Source organism: Rattus rattus, chromosome 12, assembly GCF_011064425.1.
Source record: "Rattus rattus isolate New Zealand chromosome 12, Rrattus_CSIRO_v1, whole genome shotgun sequence".
NCBI classification, from domain to species: domain Eukaryota; kingdom Metazoa; phylum Chordata; class Mammalia; order Rodentia; family Muridae; genus Rattus; species Rattus rattus.
Window position 1 is genome coordinate 70,478,511 of NC_046165.1, and position 15,771 is coordinate 70,494,281.

The 15,771-nt window shown below is 46.5% G+C and overlaps 1 protein-coding gene and 1 non-coding gene across 2 annotated transcripts; one reads left to right on the top strand and one right to left on the bottom strand.

Moving 5' to 3' along the window:
* Positions 1–1,412: 1,412 nt before the first annotated feature.
* On the bottom strand, positions 1,413–1,485 carry Trnar-acg. The gene has a single exon. It is a non-coding gene; the product is annotated as a tRNA-Arg (tRNA).
* A 307-nt stretch (positions 1,486–1,792) lies between these two features.
* Positions 1,793–11,021, top strand: Prmt5 (protein arginine methyltransferase 5). Its single transcript, XM_032917893.1, has 17 exons — positions 1,793–1,941; positions 2,551–2,669; positions 2,975–3,060; positions 3,622–3,756; positions 4,188–4,300; positions 4,430–4,479; positions 5,635–5,798; positions 6,272–6,433; positions 7,072–7,149; positions 7,244–7,302; positions 7,384–7,506; positions 7,594–7,769; positions 8,361–8,470; positions 8,703–8,796; positions 8,927–9,043; positions 9,303–9,367; positions 10,248–11,021. Exons 1-17 carry the CDS (start codon positions 1,832–1,834, stop codon positions 10,398–10,400), a joined length of 1,914 nt encoding a protein of 637 aa, XP_032773784.1. The 5' UTR covers positions 1,793–1,831; the 3' UTR covers positions 10,401–11,021.
* Positions 11,022–15,771: the final 4,750 nt, after the last annotated feature.

Sequence of the window (15,771 nt, forward strand, 5' to 3'; positions counted from 1 at the left end):
GAAAACAAACAAACAAACAACAAAAACCAGAACAGAGAAAAAAGGGAGGGGGAGGAAGGGAGAAGGAGGAAGAGAGAAAAACAGAGGGAGGGGAAGAGAGAGGAAGAGAAGGAAAAAAAGAGGGAGTGGGGAGAGAGGGAGAGAAAATGGCAGCTCATCTCTTACTGTCTTTCCTAGTCTCGTCATGAGAAAAACATGAGACAAGTTCTAACAGAAGGGTATCTTACAACATGTCTGACAAGCACTCATCAAAATTATCAATCATTAGAAACGAAGAACATCTGAGAAATAGTCTGTAGGAGCCTACGGATACTTGCAACTGAATGTAGGATGTATACTGCACAAGGTCCTAGAGCAGCAAAAGAAGGGGAGGTGGTAGTGGTGGAGGTGGCAGGGTATAAATGCACCCTCAACACCCTCACGGGACGTTTTCTTAGTTCTCTGGTTTCCTGACTTTCACATGACCCAGAACTCCACGTCCTTTCTGTATTGCTAAGAGCACTGTCCTCCAGAACCCCTAATCTCACTAGTCATGTCCAAATATTGCCTGGTTCAGGTCTCTCTAGACGACCAGTTCAGCCTATCCAGTCCCCAAATACGATTCTCCTTGGCCACTCCCACTGCAGGGACAAAACGATGAATGTTGTCATCATTATTATTATTATTATTATTATTATTATTATTATCATTATCATTAATTATTTTCTTCTGGCTCCTTGCTAGTTAGTTCCTGAATTCTGTCAATGTCTCCTGTGGTGGATATTGTGATTAGTTTTTGTTTTGCTTTTGTTTTTGCTTTTTTAAATCAGTGTAATACAAGGCGAATTATTTGGGAAGAGGAAACTTCAGCTGAGAAAAGAACTCCGTCAGATTGACTGGAGGGCCCTCAGTATCTATGGGCTTGTTGTCTTCAGGGATGTGTTTCCCTTTTCCCTTCCTAGGTCTTTCCTTGCCTCTGTAATTTCCTTTTGCTCGTGCGAGCAGCTGTTAAGAGTGGAAAATGCAGGTTCATGGTTCCTGGGCACTGTAATTTCTGGTGAATTTCTTTTCTCTGAGGTGTGTGTGCACGGGAAGATATTTACTTACATTCGTGTTTGGGACAGGATCAGTAGGAATTAGTGGGTGATTTACTACACTCTATTTTTAAGTGTAGCAAAACAATGAGACAAAACTCATTTTAATAGTCCAGTCACCAAAATTTTCATACTCAGAATAACTTGATTATACACAAAACAGCTTTGAAGAGAGGAATGAGAAAGGCCAGCATTAGATGGGTGCAAAATCGAACCAAGACCTGAAAACCACAGCGTGAAAGAAATAGCGGAGGATATAAAAGAAAGACGTTTTGAAGTAGCAACATTGGGAGACGATTAGATTAGCAAGGGATGCAAATAAAGGAGTACCAGTCCCAACGAGCCAGCCAGGAGTCGAACCTGGAATCTTCTGATCCGTAGTCAGACGCGTTATCCATTGCGCCACTGGCCCGCAGACATTACAGGCCGGCCCAATAATGATACTTCAGACTTATCCCGCAGGGCTGCATGGGACCTGTAGTCTCACTAGAATGCTACAGATGAACTGAGCATTCTGGGAGATTGCAGAGCATCAGCAACGAGAGCCTGTCATTGGTAGAGCAAGGGTGCCACACCCATGTCACTGTGCGGTCTGCGGATTGGTGGGAGGAGCGACTTGGTCCCTCCGCCTCCGCTCTGGGGCTGTAAAGACGCTCTGGTTGTTAAGGCGACTTGTCCCGCCTCCCGGGGACTGTTCTCTGCTTTGTGATTGGCCTCTAATATCAAGGAATCCCGGCGTGGGCTGCGCGAGGGAAAAGATGGCGGCGATGGCAGTCGGAGGTGCTGGTGGCAGCCGCGTGTCCAGCGGGAGGGACCTGAATTGCGTCCCTGAAATAGCTGACACACTGGGTGCTGTGGCCAAGCAGGGGTGAGGGCCGGATTTCCTCCAGAGGAGTGCGGGATCCAAATTTGGGGAACAAGGAGGGCAGACTAGTACCTCGCAGGGGATGAGGGATTGAGACACCATTACTCCTTGAGTGGGGAAGACTTCGGCCCCAAGAACGAGAGGTTGAAACTCTGGGGGGCGTGTGGTCACGGAGTTCAAAAGTCAGGGGAGTTACAGGGCAAATTTAAAAAGGGATGTACAGTAGGCCTTGGAGACGGATTATTTGAGAGTAGAGAGAAGTATAAAGAGGCAAGCGAGAGAAGAGGTTAATCTGGCTTGGGGAGGCATGGGCAGTGTTGGGACAGGTCTAAATTTGACAGTCCTGGAAAGCCAGTGAAGTCAGGGAAGAAAGAAATCTACTTGACTTCTATGTCCATTTCTTGCTCATCGGTTCATGATTGTGTTTTGGGAAGAAATTGATGCACAGTGTTGTGAAAGTGATGTGTCCCAAGATGGGCTGAACTCAATAGCCCGTGGGGTGACTGATGATGGCTTTATGGAACTGTGCAAAATCAAGATATTAATATCCCAGTTGGTTGGATCTCTGGGCCCTTACTTTACATGATGATTCTGGGTCTGTCACGGTTGTAGGTTTGATTTCCTCTGCATGCCTGTCTTCCACCCGCGTTTCAAGAGGGAGTTCATTCAGGAACCTGCTAAGAATCGGCCTGGCCCCCAGACACGATCAGACCTACTGCTGTCAGGAAGGGGTAGGGACCTTACCCTGTGCCCCTTAATTATTAGAGGCAGTAATATCTTCTGCTTTATAGGACTTAATTTTCCTCCTCTGATTTGGTTATATATTGGCTAGCCCCTATGACATAAATAACAACTTTTCCCCCCCTTTTTTTCTTTCTAAAAGTTGCAGTCCCCCCATTCTTCATCAGGCTATCCCTCTATCAGAGAGAAAAAGTCTTGCTTTTCACCTCTTTACTCTCTGCTGAGAACTAGAAATTGAGCAAGAAAATGCCAAACCCCATTGAATCTTTGTCTTTTCTTGGGTGGGGGAGTGCAGACTGGAATACGCTAATTGTGGGGAAGCTTTCTCCATGGATTCATCCAGACTCAAAAGTGGAGAAGATCCGAAGGAACTCTGAGGCGGTAAGGCAGTTTAATTTCTCCGTGGGATCCCTTTAAAAGTTAGGCCTGACCTGGGTATTTGGCACCTATCTGCAATCTCAAGCATCTGGGAGGCTATTCCCACATCTGGAAGATAATGAGGGAGGACTGAGAATTCCATGCGGGGAAAAGAAAAGGACATAAAGTAGTTCTGTCACTAAACTAGGTTAGGAGAGTAACCTGGTAAATCATAGTACAGTTAAGGGTCTGAAGAAATGTGTGATGGCTTACATCTATAATCTCAACAGAGGTACATCTCCAACTCAGCGAATCGCTGAATTCCAGGCCAGTTAGGGCTACACTCTTAAGACCCTGTTTCAAAAGAGGAAACGTTTGGCTCTGGTGGAGTATGGCGGCTTACAGCCGTAATCCTAGCATTCTGGAGAGTGAGTGAGGACTGCCTCAGATTCCAAGTCAAGCTGACTTATGGAGAGAATTCCAGAACAGCCTGGGCCACAATGTCAGAGCCAGTTTCTACTGTACCTTACCCCAGAAGTATTTGGTTCTTAGCTCTTAATGGTTTTCTTTCATCCTGTGTTTCAGGCTATGTTGCAGGAGCTGAATTTTGGGGCATATCTAGGTCTTCCAGCTTTCCTATTGCCTCTTAATCAGGAAGATAACACAAATCTGGCCAGAGTTCTGACCAACCACATCCACACTGGCCACCATTCTTCCATGGTATGACTGAGGGTTCTTTCCTGCTGTGTATCACGCTAGCTGTACCTTTTGCCCAGTTATGCTCCCCCCACCCCCCGCCACGTGCATTTGGCAGAATTGAAATGTCAGTACTGTTCTTCCCCGACCCCGTCTAAAAGCGGTGTGCAGAGAGTTTCAGAACATAGCTTATGGGGCTAGAGATGTGGCTCAGTGGTAGATCACTTGCCTAACACACAGGAGCCTCTGGGTTTGAGTCTTAGTACTATAAAACTAAAGATAGAGAAAATATTTAATTATTTCTATTTAAGGTAAAAGACAAGCTAAGTCTTTGTATAAGGATATGTATGAGATCAAACACGTGTAATCACATTTAGAAAAGCATATAAAGAGATTAACTTCTGGACCCACTGAGTTCGAAACAGCGCTTTAACAGGGTACCTATTCATATTTAGTTCTGGATGAGGGTCCCCTTGGTGGCCCCAGAGGACCTGAGAGATGATGTAATTGAGAATGTACCAACTACACACACAGAGGAGTACAGTGGAGAGGAGAAGACGTGGTTGTGGTATGTTTCTCTTGCTGCTTTACCTGCACAGGGCGGGGTGAGGACTATGGGGAACAGATTGCGAGTGTTCCTTGAGTTATAAGCCATATGCATTTGACAGGGTCTTTCTTTGTTTCTGATTCTGGGCAGGTGGCATAACTTCCGGACTCTGTGTGACTATAGTAAGAGGATTGCAGTAGGTAAGTCCACAGGGTTCTGAGATGTAAGTGGCCTTCTGGGAATGAGAATCAGCAGGCTGGGCATGGTGGCCCACCACATTTCATTCCAGAACTTGGGAATTGGAGGCAGGCAGATCTCTGGGAGTGTAATTAACGCTACCCTGGTCTATATAATGAGTTCCAGGATAGCCAGGACTATGTAGACAGACCCTATTTTTAAAAAAAACAAAAACAAAAACAAAAAACAAAAAAAAGCAAGCCAAGCAGCGGTGGTGCACACTTAGGAGGTAGACGCAGTCAAGTCTCTGCAAGTTTGAGGCCAGCCTGGTCTACAGATTGAGTTCCAGGGCAGTTAAGCCTATACAGAGAGACCTTGTCTCAAACAAAAGTTAGAATCAGCAGTTTAGAAAGTTCCAGGACAGTCAGGGTTACATAGAAAGACCATTGCTTAAAAAAAAAATACAAACCAAACAGTCAGCAATTTCAGGGCTGGAGAGATGGCTCGTTCTTAAGTGCTTGTGCCTCTTAAGCTCTAGCTCCAGGAGCTCTGATGCCCTCTACTGGCCTTATGGACCCCTGCACACACATGGTACACACGGGGTATATGTGCACATATACACAACACACACACACACACACACACACACACACACACACACACACACACACACACACACATACAAATGAAAGTAAATCTATGAAAAGGAACCATTTCATGGCTGGGGGTGTAACTCAGGTGGTGGAATCTAGATCAGGTCTAGATGCGGGAAGCCCCTGAGTAAGACCCACAGTGCACATGCAGTCAGATGTCATGGCGTATGCCTGCAATTCCAGCACTTAGGAGGTGGGGGCAGGAGGATGAGAGTTCACGGAAAGTTCAGTGCTATATTGGGTTACCTGAGACCCACGCTGAAAATACAACCAGCTGGTCATTCTGTTTTCATATACCTTTAATCCCTGAACATGGGACGCAGAGGAAGGTGGGTCTCTGTGACTTCTAGGCCGTACAGACTATACAGTGAGAATCTGTCTGAGAAAAGGAAAACAAAGTGAGTTCCATGTGTATCCTAGGTGTCTTGACTGCTTTCCCTGTGCTCAACAGAAGGAAGAAGAATTGCACCCAGTAGGGCAGGCTTCCTGCTCACCCACAGGTGATCTTTCTCTTCCTTTGTGTAGCTCTTGAAATCGGAGCTGACCTCCCGTCTAATCACGTCATTGATCGTTGGCTTGGAGAGCCTATCAAAGCCGCCATTCTCCCCACCAGCATTTTCCTAACCAACAAGAAGGGGTTTCCTGTTCTTTCTAAGATGCAGCAGAGGCTGATCTTCCGGCTCCTCAAGGTGGGTGGCCCAGGCATCTCCTGACTTACTCACTGGAATGTGACTTTCACCCCTTGGGGGAGGGACAGGTGATTGCTTTCTTTCTGGTTCCTTCTCCAGAAACCAGAGAAGTTCTGGAAAAGGAACCAAACTTCTTCAGATGTAGTTGTCCTTCCTCATACACTGGGGATTGTGTTACCCCAGGGACCTTTCCACCAAATTGTCCTGTGCTTAAACCTGCTGGCAATGACCTGCCTGGCACCAGACTCTCAAGTTTGGTCCAGCCTAGGTCAGGATGAACTGAGTTCTCATTCTTACCTGGTCAGAATATGAGGACTTTATACATTTATGAAAGCCCTATTTTTTTTGGTACTGGGACAGATGCTGGACAACTGTTGGTATGGGTTTTATTTTATGTTGGGGCCTTTGGTTATAAACCATGTCTGAGAATCATGAACTGTGGGCTGACTCTCAGGGTCTGACTTTTCTCACAGTTGGAAGTGCAATTTATCATCACGGGAACCAACCATCACTCAGAGAAGGAGTTCTGCTCCTACCTCCAGTACTTGGAATACTTAAGCCAAAATCGTCCCCCACCCAATGCGTACGAACTCTTTGCCAAAGGCTATGAAGACTATCTGCAGTCCCCACTTCAGGTAGGTTTGGAGAGCACTGAAGGTGAGAGAAGGGACCGCAGGGATTATTCAGAGTTCAGAGCATGGGCTTCTCTTCCCGAGGACCTGAACTTGGTTCCCAGCACTCACCTGGTGACTCACAGCTGTAACTTCAGCTCCAGAAGAGCAAGTGCTCTCAGTGCCTTCTCAGGCACTGCCTGTATGTGGTGTGCACACATACGTGCAAGCAGAATATCCATGCACATACATAGTTTTAGTTAAAAAAAAAAATCTTGGGACTGAAGAGATGGCTCAGTGGTTAAGAGCACTGACTGCCCTTCCAGAGGTCCTGAGTTCAATTCCCAGCAACCACATGGTGGCTCACAACCATCTGTAATGGAATCTAACGCCCTCTTGTGTGTCTGAAGACAGCTATAGTATACTCATAAAGATTTTATAAAATAAAATCTTCAATATCCATTCTTTATTTAAAAAAAATAAATAATTTTCAAGAGATATAATAATAATAATTGTAATAATAGCAAGAGAGAGGGACAAGAAATATCTCTTAAGAGTAGGCAGTCCAGGTGGATCCTACTTAAATTCAGGAAGCGATGGGAGAGTTTTGATGTCTTGGCCATTTGCCAATACTGACCAACCTCTTCCATTTCATTTGTCAGCCTCTGATGGACAATCTGGAATCTCAGACGTACGAAGTGTTCGAAAAGGACCCCATCAAATACTCTCAGTACCAGCAGGTACAGTATTGGCTTCAGGATGGCCAAGCACAGGCCAGGGAAAGGTTGGTAGAGAAGGGGTCACATCTATGAGGTTTTCTGTCTCTCCCCTCAGGCCATCTATAAATGTTTGCTAGACCGAGTACCAGAAGAAGAAAAGGAGACCAATGTCCAGTGAGTCCTTCTTTTGTTCCCAGGGAGTTGTACGCTTGCTTCTCCCTCTGCTTGGTCTGCTTGACTCTTCCCTTTTCTCAGGGTACTTATGGTGCTGGGTGCAGGCCGCGGTCCTCTAGTGAATGCGTCTCTCCGGGCAGCCAAGCAGGCTGAGCGGCGGATTAGGCTGTATGCCGTGGAGAAGAACCCCAATGCTGTGGTGACGTGAGTAGCAGCCTGCTTGCTGGGCAGCTGGTCCTGGGTCCCAGTTTCCAGCTGAAGTCTTCCTTACTCGGTCACCCCTGATTTCAGGCTAGAGAACTGGCAGTTTGAAGAATGGGGGAGTCAGGTGACAGTTGTCTCGTCAGACATGCGGGAATGGGTGGCTCCGGAGAAGGCAGACATCATTGTCAGTGAGCTTCTGGGCTCCTTTGCCGACAACGAGCTGTCACCTGAGTGTCTGGATGGAGCACAGCACTTCCTGAAAGGTTTGTCCAGGTTGGGGGGATCATATGGCTGCGAACTGCTGCTTGCTAGGGTCAAATGATTTACACAGGAGTGGACTAGAGATTCCATAAGGCTTGCGGGCTCTGACCATGGCTTTGGAGCATTTATCTGAAATGAGACCCTGGGTGTGATCTCTACCATGGGCGGAAAAAGTATCTTGGACTTAATGTTCGTTTGTTTATGGGGTTACCAGCAACTACATGGTGGGTTAGAGTGCAGTCAGACCTACCCTGGTGATATTCAGCAGTGGGCTGTGTGTGTGTGATGTGATCCCACAGAATTGTGTCAGCCTGGACCTCAGTCATCTTAGTTTGTGTAAGGACTGTCATTTTCTCCCTAATAGTCCAGAATTTGTTCTGTTGCTAAATAGTGCATAGCTCTATGTTTTTGGGGTGTTTCTTTTTTACCTTTACTCTATGGCTCTAACATCCTAAGAGTAGAATGATGATCCAACATCCTGTTCTCCGGCCGTGTTCCTAGCAGCCTTGGCTTGTTCTGTTTGAGCCTTCAGCTGGTGCAAAAAATGCCCTTTCCCTCCTTCTGGGAACTGATTTGACCCTGTTGCTGTGCAGACGATGGTGTGAGCATCCCTGGAGAATACACCTCCTTCCTGGCTCCCATTTCTTCCTCGAAGTTGTACAACGAGGTCCGTGCCTGTCGGGAAAAGGACCGTGACCCTGAGGTAAAGAGCTGCTTTTCTAGGAGGAGGGACTGTCCTTCAGTCTGCTCTCCTGTCTTCCTCTGAAGCCAGTGAAGAGGTGAGAGGAGCTGGGATTGAAGAACAAGGGTGAAGTAAAACGATGTTTTCGTTCTTTGATGCTGGAACTCCAGCTTTCTCTGGGAAGTGGAGCCTCCTGTCTGTCTGTCTGTCTGTCTTCTGTCTCCTGAAGTTGTTGCTTTCTCACCCTGGCCAGGCACAGTTTGAGATGCCTTATGTGGTTCGGCTGCACAACTTCCACCAGCTTTCTGCTCCTCAGCCCTGTTTTACCTTCAGCCATCCCAACCGAGGTAGGTTCATGCATGGCTGTTCTGATTGAGCGGGGTGTGAGCTTCCCAAGTCTGGGTCTCAGGCCCTGCAGTCCTAGAGCCTGTTCAGGTTTGCCAAGTCATTGTCATCCATCCATGTCCTTCCTGACAGATCCTATGATTGACAACAACCGCTACTGTACCTTGGAGTTTCCTGTAGAGGTGAACACGGTGCTTCATGGCTTTGCAGGCTACTTTGAAACTGTGCTTTACCGGGACATCACTCTGAGTGAGTGTCTGGGAGCGCATTAGAGCACTGGTGATTTCAGTTCTTGGGGGCTGCTTCACAACGTTCTCTCCTCCATGGAGATTGCTAGCTGAACACTAGTTGAGGTTACTGTCAGCCCGGCACAGTAATTTCATGGGGAGTCCAGAGTCCAGGAATCAAGGTCTCTGATTCTTCATTTTTATGACCACAGAAAAGACTTCTCAAGGTAAGGAAGAGGGACAGTGGTGACCTCAAGTCTTTCATTACTTCGTTTCCACAGGTATCCGCCCAGAGACCCACTCTCCTGGCATGTTCTCATGGTTCCCCATCTTCTTCCCCATCAAGGTAGGAGTCCCCTCTAAGATGGTTGGTTGAGGGATAACTTGTGCCAGTGGTGTTCTGCTCCTGTCCCTCAGTTAGTTGGCTGTGTCCCACATTCTGTTCTGTCACTTGCTCTGTGGTCTTGGTTGGGGTTACCCAAGTAAGCTCCCTGGACTCCCCACATCTCCAACCACTCTTGTCCAGTCTTTACCTGGAAGAGGGATGACTTTTTTTCCGGAGCTGGGGACCGAACTCAGGGCCTTGCGCATGCTAGGCAAGCGCTCTACCACTGAGCTAAATCCCCAACCTGAGGGATGACTTTTTACCACTTAATTTGAATTGGCCTTTCTGTCTAAGCCCCTCAGTGCCTTCCCACTGTCCTCAGGTGAGACCCTGGAACCATGTTGTAAGAGTTGGCTCGGTGGCTTTTTCTGCCTCCCAGGAGATGTCTCTAGCTTTTAGTCCCCTCTGTTTTGCCTGTGAGGTTCTTTGCTCGTGCCTTCACCCTGCCAACTGACCAGGTTTCCTGGGATATCTGCAATCGGGCCATTTTCCTGACCTCCTAGAATAGGCTGTCTTCCTCCTAAGTGCTTTCGCGGCTTCCTGTACATGCTCATAGCACTCACTGTGTCCTTGCTCACTGTCCATATTTTGACAGAGTAGGGACGTCTTATGAGGGTCAGAATATTTTGCTATATTTATCTTTGGTTTTGAGAAAGGGTTTGGGATTATAGTTCAAGCTGGCTTTGAATTCCTGACCCTCCTGCCTAGCCTCCTGAGTTTGAGGGTTATAGTTTTGTACCCCACACTTGGCTGTTGATTATCTAATCCCCGTCTATCCTCCCAACATTGTCAAGTATAGTTCCTCAGCTCAACCCCGGCCTCTGTGTCTTTCCTATTACAGCAGCCCATCACGGTGCACGAGGGCCAGAACATCTGTGTGCGTTTCTGGCGATGCAGCAATTCTAAGAAGGTGTGGTACGAGTGGGCGGTGACAGCGCCAGTCTGTTCTTCTATTCACAACCCTACCGGTCGCTCCTATACCATTGGCCTCTAGCCCTGCACACAGCATCAGAGCCTTGGAAGCAGCTCTGAGTTCTCTTCCTGTAGCACAGAAGGTGCAGAACATCTACTGGTTCAGTTCATCTGTGAGACCCTCACCTGCCAGCAAGGAACGATTCAGTCTGCTTTTCTACCTATGTCATGGTGGCCAGGGGGTAGGCATTCCAGGACTGCCAAGCATGGTGGTGCATACTTTTTATCCCAGCACTCCAGAGGCAGAGGCAGGTGAATTTCTTTAAGTTCAAGGCTAGCCTGGTCTACCCAGCAAGTTTCAGGCCACCTAGGGCTACATAGTGAGATCCTGTCTCCAAAAAAGAAAAAGAAAAAAAAAAGAAAAAAAAAAAAGAATTGCAGGACACAAGCCAGCAGCAGTTTTCAGAAGCCTCTGGTGAGGGCACGAGGACTCAGTAGCACTGGAGGAAGCGGCATCGGCGGGCGCTCACCCTCCAGAGCTTCCCAGGGGTCAGGAGAAAAGGCAGAGGCTTGTGGGAGAGCCCCAGGAGTGTGCATGAACACTTGCGGCCTTCCCCTGGCCTTACTCTGTTGTTGTTTGGATGCTTTGTGTCAGAAGGAAACACAAATAAAGAGAAGTTACGGCCTCTGCTGCTCTCCCCTGCTGCCGCCTGCCTGTTTCCTACACCTCACTTAAATCCCAGCACACCGAGGTCTGTGCTCTTGCCTTGCCTAAGACCCAAGGAGGTCAGAAGCTGGGGATGTTCAGTAGTAGAGCACGAAGTACTCATTGGTGACCTGTGAGGTTCCCAGTTGTGCTCATGTTGTGTTCCGTCCCCATGTGTCAAGCCCTCCAGCCTCACCCGCCCCGCCCCGGGACCTCTGGGTGTATGCTTTTCTCATGTGGTCCATTAGGTTCATTTGTCTATTTCTCTAGGAAAGAGACACCTTGGGGATATGAGAAGAGCTTCTAGCTTCTGCCTTCCTTAGATGGATTGCCAGGCCTCTCCAGTAAAATCACAGAGTAATTGTCCATTTTGCAGAAGAAAATTTGAAGTTGGTACAGTGAAATGTTGCACCTATCCTAACATCTCTGACAGCAGTAACTTTTTGGGGTAGTGCAGGGATTGGGCAGCTCAAGGGTCCAGGAGCTTTGGGAAACCTAAGGAAGTGAGGGTTGGCACCATTAGTTCTTTTTAGAACAGAATACCACAGTACCCGTGTCAGCTGAGAAGTTATCTCAGTTTACGTTTGCAATAGGGGACCACGTGGGGTCTGATGTGAACAGCAGTGTCGCAGAGGAGTCTGGCAATACTCAAGTCCCAAGGAGTGAGGTCAAGAGGGCAGTCTGGAGGGTGGGTGGCTGCCTACTCAGGATGGAGGTATGGGGTCCTACAAAACCCTCGAGTCAGTAGGTATGGCCAAGGTTGTCCTCCATGGGCTCTGCCCATCAGGTGCTTGTGGGCATCTATAACTGGAGAGAACAAGTGAGTCTTTTCTCCATCTTTGCTTTCCTTCTGTAAGTCACTTAACTAGGGAGTTAGTGGTAAGCATCTCCCAAGGGTGCCTTTGCTTGAGTCCTGGAGAGGTTAGCCCATCTCCTGGGGTTAACTAAGACATTTGAGTTTGGCTCCTAGGGCTGTAGCCAACTCTTGAGCCTTTGTTCTGACGGATCTCCCAAGTGCATGGCATGGTCTGGAAAGAGGAGTCCAGCTGCCATGGTATTTTGTTGAGCATAGAGGAAACAGTGGAGCTTCAGGCCCCCACAAACCTGAAGGAACAGAGTAAACCTTTGGGACTGGAGTTGGTGAGAAACCTTGCCCACTGCCACTGTCTGCGTAGTATACTGACAGTATATACCTAGGGACTCATGTGGTCCCAGTCCTGCTGTCACACTGGTATAAAGGGATTGGGATTCTCCCTCAATTCTCAGTCACTGGAAAGTTTATGTTTATTATGTTCTTATGTTAGTTTCTCTGGGTGTTTTTGTTTTTGTTGTTCCTGTTTTTGTTTTTTGCTTCCCTGGGTTTTTAACTTTAACCACACATTTCATTCCTGAGCCCACATAAGAGAAGCACTGGGACAGGCTTTGTAGAGCTGGTGCCAACCAGAAGTTAATTTTAAAATTTAGTTTAAGTTAATTTTTGTTACTGAGACAGGGTCTACATAGCCCTGGTTGGCCTGGGACTTGAGATCTACCTGCTTCTGCATCTTGAGTTCTGAGATTAAAGGTTTGGGTCACTTAAGTTTGGCAACCGTGGACTATGTTTTAAGAGAGTAGCCTTGGCTCATTACACAACATTGCCTTGGAGGTGTTTTGCCCTGGTCAGTGCCTTCACCCAGGAAATGGTGCTGCCATTGTCCCTCAGACTCCCAACATTTGTTCAGTTCTCTCCAAAGCGGTTGATTGCCTTTTAAACCTTCCTCTGCCCTTTGACAATGCTGTGACCGTGGGTGGCTGGTGTGACTTGAAGCAAGGATGGAAGATGAGCTTGTGGATGGGATTTAATGTCCCTTGGAGGTCTTGAGAGGTGGATTATCAGTGAAGAGTACGAGCTGTTGGTCTTTCAGAGGACGGTTCACAGCCTTCCATAATTCCTGTCTCAGGGGATCTGTTGCCCTCTTCTGAGGTCCATCGGCAGCAGACACACACACGCTGCACAGATGTGTAGCCAAAACACACACACTCCATAATTAAGGGCTCTTGACTCATAAGTTAGGGCACTGAGAGAGAGATCCTGACAACTATAACCTTAAAATGAATAGTATTTAGAACGTCACTGTTTTAGGACTTGTAAAACAACCTAACCCAGTGAGATTGTCAGACCAGGTAGGGTGAGGCTGAGGGAGGAGGATCAGTTGAGTCCTGGAGTTCAGGGATACAATGCTTTCTGCCACTGATAACCAAGTTCAGCATCAATGTGGTGACTTCCTGGGAGTGAAGACCACAAGAATTGCCCAAGGAGAGACAAACTGACCCATGTCAGAAATGGAGTGAGTTGGTGTTGGTTTGAACGAGAATGGTCTCAATAGGGTCATATATTTGAATACTTGGCCCCCAGTTGCTGGAACTGCTTGAAAAGGATTAGTAGGTGTGGCTTCACTGGAGGAGGGGAATCATTGGGCGTGAGCTTCGAGGTTTCAAAAGCCCATGCCATTCCCATTCTCTCTGTCTCCAACTTGTGGATGAGAAAGTAAGCTCTCAGCCATTGCTCTAGCCCCATGCCTGCCTTCCTGCTCCTCTACTATGCTCCCCACCTTGACAGTCATGGCCTAACCCTCTGAAACCCTGAGCCTCAATAAACTCTTTCTTTTATTAGTTGCACTTTGATGGTGTTTTGGCATGCAATCAAAAAGTAACTAAGACATTCACACTTTACTTTCTGATTAGTAGTGGGGTTGTGGGTTGTGCCTGTAAATAGCTACTATACCCCAGCCTGGGCAACAAAGGAAGACACTGTCTCCTCAGAACAAAGACAAAACCAAAACCCAACCAACTGATCCCCACACAAAACAAAACACCCCCAAACCAAAACAACAACAAAAAACTACGAGTTTGTTTTTCAAAAGAGGGTTTCCGTATGTAGCCCTGACTGTTCAGGAACTCACTATATAGACCAGGCTGGTCTTGAACTCAGAGATCTGCCTGCCTCTGCCTCTCAAGTGCTGGGATTAAAGGCACACACCACCATTTTCAGCAGGTCAATTTATTAAAATTAGCAGTAGAGGAGCTCCTACTCATTGGAACATCATAGCATATTTAAATAACTATTAACATAATCTGGGACCACTTAGGTGTATATTATCCATGGTTAAAAGAAATGTCATGGGGTTGGGGATTTAGCTCAGTGGTAGAGCACTTGCCTAGCAAGCACAAGGCCCTGGTTCAGTTCCCAGCTCCAAAAAAAAAAAAAAAAAAAAAAATGTCATGTGGCGCATGACTGTATTGGGTCTACATTTAAATTGCTCTGAATAGAAACTTCACATACACAGTTTATTTGTATAGAATTATCAACTTCAATGAAAGATTTTTTTTTTTTTGTTGGGAGAGTGGCTTCCAGATCCTTATATATACTATAAGCACACTGAAATACACACCTAGCTCCTTTATTCAGACAGAGTGCTAGGATTATAGATAGGAGTCAGCATTCCTCTCTAAAGGTGGGCAATTCTTGAAGTCATAAGTATTTTATTTAGAGGAAAAGATAAATTTGTTTTGTTTTGTATAACCTGTGTGGTATATGCACCAAGCAAGACTTCCTAGCTGATTTTTACTGCTCCCTGCATTATTGCTTTATGACAGGGTCTCATGTTAAACTGGACGTTCACTGTGTGAGCTAGGCTTGTGGGCTGGCCATTGGGTTCTCAGGATCTACCTGTCCCCATTCCCCCAATGAGAGAGTCACAGGAGAGTGTAACAGGTGCTGGAGACTTGAACACAGGTCCCCATGCTTGCAAAGCAAACCCTCTCACCCATTAAGCTGCCTCACTAGCTCCCCTGAGTTTTGTTTGTTTGTTTTGATTTTGTTTGTTTATTTTATTTTTTGGACAGGATCTCATGATCTTGAACTCTGTGTGTAATTGAGGTTCTTGAGTTGTTTTTTTTTTTTTAAATTGGGATGGAGCAATGGTGGTTGAACTAGTCACATGCTACTTTAATCTCAGCACTCAGGAGCCAGAGGTGTGTAGAACTCTGAGTTTGAAACCAGTCTGATCTACATAGCCAATACCAGGACAGTCAGGGCTAAGTACAGAAACCCTGTCTCAAAAATAAATAAATAAATAAATAAATAAATAAATAAGGACTGGCTGTTATTCCAGAGGACCTGGGTTTGATTCCCAACACTACTCAGAGGGCACAAAGCACACTTGTGCACAGATACTGTTAGGGTTTGAGAATTGCTAAAGGAAGACGCTAGCCTCAAATCGTATGCAAGAACAAAGAACATTTATTCCGCAGAAACAGTAAGCATGCAGGGGTCACCACTGCTTCAAAATGGCGACCCAGACAAAGACACTTGAGCCTCTTTAATAATAGGACTGCTAGTAAATCTTTTCTGGTGTCAAAACTAAAGAGAACCCTGCCAGTCTTCAAGTGTCATGAGTTAATTGCTTCTGAGACAGCGAACAGGCATCTAAAACCCAGAGCGCATTCCAAGAGGTTGTAAAGCCATTAACCAAAGGTCATGAAACGGGAACTAAGGATTTACTATAGGTGTGAGGATAGAAGACAAAATACTGACTGGGCTTATCTATACAAAACTTCAAGGATAACTTAGTTATGGTCTTCAACTCTCCGTGAACCTGTAGAGCTAGTAACAAATGAATGTTTAGCCAGATAAACATACTCTGGTGTATACTCATGTAAACATCCTCCGGTGTAAACCTCAATTTCAATTTATGACCTGAATTTA